Below are 4,686 nucleotides of genomic sequence, written 5' to 3' on the forward strand. Positions count from 1 at the left end.
TGGATTTGCACATATGAAAACAAGATTTTGTAGTGGAGTGCATGGAGCCTCAAACTTTGCCTGCAAAGGAGTCTTGATTCGAGGCAATATGAATTGAAAGCTGCCAGTAGGTGTGGCGTACGAAATTATGTATATAAAGGTCACTTTATGGCATTTTATTCATTCATTTGATCAGTAGGTGATACGATCTTTTAAAAAGAAAAGAAGACGTGAATCCAGAATGATGCTCGCTTTACGATTTTTTTTTTTGGAGGAGAGAAGCGGCTAACGTTGAGCTGATTGGAGGGGTGAGCTATTGGGGATGCACGACGAACAGATGAAGAAAACGCGGGGCTCTGGATGATGTGGATCGCGGTGGCTGCTCTGCTGTACCCGCCTAGCTATTGTGTATCTTTGTACCCACAGGTCTTCGGATTATGCATAGCAGCGCATGGGTTTTGTGAGAGGCATGGGCTTTGTGAGAGAGGGGCAACGCTGAGGCTTAACGCCCCCCATAGGGCTGCCCTCGCCCAAGGGAGACACATGGAGTAGCAGGGGTGCACCTTGGAGATGAGCTATGCGAGGGGTAATTTTTTTTAGTGCTAAGGACTACACCTACCTACAGCTCGATGCAATAGCTGGAGTGGTTGAGAGAGTCGCCTCTAAATGGGAGGTGCAAAGATCGAATCTGAATCCAACAATTTTGAATGGTAGCAAGGATGGCCAAGGTACATTTGGAAGGGGAGAATGGTGGGATTCCGAGGCATCTTGTAAAGTAATGAATAAAACAAGAGTAGTGGAGGAAAAAAGGTCTAGTCAATATGGATCACTGGAGGACAAGTCTTGGCATGAGTAAGAAGGTTATGGTGATGATGATGGTGGCACTAGTGCTTCATGTGTGCGCAGCACATGCGGTGCTTCTAGCCCAGACACAGCAGATTCCGTTGCGGGGTGCGTTTTATCTATTATTCTTTTAAATTTATGGCTGCTAGACTATTAACGCTGTTGCAATAATTATTTGTTAACGCTACGTACTATGTGTAATTGCATGGAATTTGTGAGTGTAGAGCCGCGCCTGGCCTGCATCGGTAAACTGTGCTTTATTCTTCCCGGTTGCAAGCAGGCCGATATAGATGACGACCTTCCACCTGATCCGGCCACCAGGGCCTGGTGCCTGCCTCTCCCCGATACACCACGGGTGGAGCTGCAACGCTTGAAGTTCTTCGTGTGCTCACCTAATCTGGATGGTGACCTACTAGTCGAAAACCTGCGTCCACTTACTGCTCTCGTCCCCATGGCCTCCTCCACCAACGACCACCACCACCAGCAGCACCACTCCCATCCCCACCGGGCCCCCGATTCCAGTTCAGCGCCCGTGCCCGCCAAAGTCGGCCGTTTGCAGATCCCGTACATGCAACCCATTAACGCTCCCCTTTGTGCCTCCATCCATGGGCGGGGCTGATGCGGCTTTCTGCTTAGTATTTACCACGCCAGTGCGTATGCCGTAAACATCTAGTAGCAGAAATGTTTACGACCGCAGGGCATTAACTGTGGCGAGATTGGGGGAGTTCGCACCCACCTAGTTCCCACTGATCCAAGTGATCTCTCTCTGTCTCTCTAGTCCCTCCCCTCATGGAGAAAACACGTTCGAACCTTGGATTTTGTGTGGGCTCCTATTTTCTCGATTTAGATACAAGTTTCCAGTCCTTTGTGCTTTCAAGTTCACTATTGAAGTTAGTCCTCATAAAAAATTACTTGATGCAGGTGAGGGTCTCTGCCTAATCTATTCCGGCACCACTGAAGAAGAAGACCAACACTTGTGCGAAAACTCCACCCACGACTGAGCTAGCTACTGTCGGTCACCGTCACCCTTGTGACATCATCAACTAATTTTGTCACATTGAAGAATACATGCAATATATTATCTTCTTCATCTAATTCGAATACATTTGTTAGTTTCTTTCGAACTAATATTTCTTTGGTTTTCAGAGTCTAGTCTGTCTCTAAACATTGATCCGTAACATGTGTTGAAAATACAAAAAGGAATGGATTTAGAGCTTGGACTAACATCTTGTTTTTTTTATAGAAATCATAAGCATACCTTGATAGCTTCTCACACATACTCGAATATATAGGAAAGACATTTTGTTCGGTCTTATGAAATACAATCAATCATGCGATTGTAATCAATTTGAACCAGTACTATGCATATCAAATACTCCTATATCCTTGTCTCTTTTTATTAATGCCAACCTTCACAAATAAAACTTATTTAAGGCATGATTCTAGTAATGTAAGCTTTTTAACTACTGGTGTATGACGTCATCCGAAGTAGCTCGTCAACTTATGACGGAGAAATGATAGTTTCATTTCACCATTGTGTTGCTACTATTGGTTTTCTACTAACTTTTATGATCAAACTACCGGAAGATATTGTAAATTCAAAATCTCATTGTTCACAATCTCTGTTCTCTACCTCTGAACATTGGGTCATTAAACATAATGAAAATACAAGTAAATATCTCCTATTCCAATTTTGCACTCTCATGGATAACTTATGTATAGTAGTGTGTTGCTACCAAAAAACAATGTACATAACTCGTATCTTTAGGATCTGCGTCTCTCTCTCTATACATCTGTGTGTGTGTGTGTGTGTGTGTGAGAGAGAGAGAGAGATATGCAAAGGACATGAACGTGAAATTATATCATAGTGGACCCCTTAGCATCCTTCATCACTATCATAAGCCTAGAAGACAACAACTCTTGTAAGCAAGGTAGGTAGAAAAGACTCCATAATGCTAAATTGCAAAAGAACATAGAGCAAGAGGTACAAAATCAAAGCTACATTTAGTTATTAACAAGGGATGAGGGGGATGAAGCTCTAACTATGATGGATGCAACCCACAAGCATATGGAGTACAACCATTATATGTGGAGAAAGAGTCTCCATCTTTGGCGGAGTGATGAACCTTGTTTGGCTACAGCGGAATCATTTTTGTTAAGAGTATCTCCTTGATCTCCATGCTTTTGCACTCACATCTGCTAGAGGCCCTACAATGGCCAGCACTTGCATCATTTGAACCCCCTTGCCCTAATATTTTCAAAGTGAAATTCTTAATGACAAGTAGGTGATTCACACACACACACACACGCGCGCACACACACACACACACACACACACATAGAGACCATCTATATATTAGCACGTGTTCTTGCAAAATGGGTAGCTCTAGCCATGTATGCAAGTATGGATGAAGAAGACAAGCTGACCCAAATCCATACTTTATCCATCAACATAGACACTTCAAATTAATTTCACCCATATCCAAAAGTCTACACTACAATAGTCTTCAGGAATCTTACACAGTTATCTTAGCCCATTTTCCTTTGCCAATTTCCAACACATAGCTTAGAATAAGTGAAACAGATATGCATTTCTTAGTAGTCTTTTCAAACTATAAAAAATTCATTACAGAGGCACCAATAAATTGATAACCCAATAATGAGCTTTGGGACACCAAACATTGCACTAGTAGATTTTGGAGTGTTTGGTGCTAGCTTTTGGAGCGCTTTTGAGAGAAGTGATTTTGGGGCTCTACCTTTGGGCAACAGTTGTACTATTTATAATATCCCCCTGGGACCTCACTTTTCAAATAATCTAGACACAAAGTCTGAGAGCAAAGGACCCCTGTGGCATAATAATAAAGAAATACCGAAAGGGGCACCAAGGCTAGTGAATTTGGGCATTGAACTCTGCTGTGCCGTGTTGACTCTCTTTCTCTCTCTCTCTCTCTCTCTCTCTCTCTCTCTCTCTCTCTCTCTCTCTCTCCCTCTCTCTCTCTCTCTCTCTCTCTCTCTTAAACTTAAATGATTTTGTAGTTGTTGTTCATGTGTTGCTATTGATTTCTTGCTTGGAATTTCCAAGCGTATAAAAGTGGTATCAAAGCTCAACAATATTCTTCTTCTACAAAGGATCCGATTCCTTCTATAGCACACATGGGTTTGCGTGAAGAATCTCACAGAGACAATACTTTTTAGTGGGGAGGTGAAAAAAAAGTTGAAGATTGTCATGGGAGCTGAAGAAATGAATGAAGATTTAGGAAAATGTTTTGGCAGGGAACTATGCTAGAACAAATTACAAACATGTTGATTAGGGTTGAAAGAAAATACACATAGCTTGGAGAAGATGAAGGAAGCTCAAGGCACACATTAGAGAGTACAGTACTTGGTGTGCAATGGAAAGATAGATAGGCCTAAAGTGATAGGCATATATACAATGCAATGAGGGAAAAAATACCGCCGTGGTCCTAAGTGTCTTCACACATATCAATACCACATGTATATGGTAGAAAATCTCCCCTTGAGTGATGCGGTGAACGAGAGTTGGCTCATAGAGTAAAGGGAAGTGCCATGCCTTGAGGACATGATCAGTCCACAAAGGGGAGTAAGCCCAAAGGTTTGTGGAAAGCTTCAAACTTCTCACGAGACAATGCCTTTGTGAAAAGATCTGCAAGGTTGTCCTGTGTTGGCACATAAGCCAAGCTGATCTCGCGTGCTGAGAGCCTCTCCTTGACATAGTGGTAATGCACCTCAATGTGCTTTGTGTGAGCATGAAAAATTGAGTTCAGCGAATGTGCTCTGAGTGTCAGTGTAGATAGTGTTGGTAGTTTCCTATCCAACACCCAAATCATCTATAAGGCATCTGCG

The 4,686-nt window shown here is 42.7% G+C and overlaps 1 protein-coding gene across 1 annotated transcript; it reads left to right on the forward strand.

The window, feature by feature from the left end:
- The first annotated feature begins 827 nt into the window (after nt 1-827).
- LOC147432506 (uncharacterized) lies at nt 828-1,441 on the forward strand. Its single transcript, XM_086491948.1, has 2 exons — nt 828-930; nt 1,047-1,441. The coding sequence occupies exons 1-2, from the start codon at nt 828-830 to the stop codon at nt 1,439-1,441; spliced, it is 498 nt and encodes a 165-aa protein (XP_086348074.1).
- The last annotated feature ends 3,245 nt before the right edge of the window (nt 1,442-4,686 follow it).

This window comes from Adiantum capillus-veneris, chromosome 20 (assembly GCF_014529385.1).
Source record: "Adiantum capillus-veneris isolate H3 chromosome 20, ASM1452938v2, whole genome shotgun sequence".
Classification (NCBI taxonomy): domain Eukaryota; kingdom Viridiplantae; phylum Streptophyta; class Polypodiopsida; order Polypodiales; family Pteridaceae; genus Adiantum; species Adiantum capillus-veneris.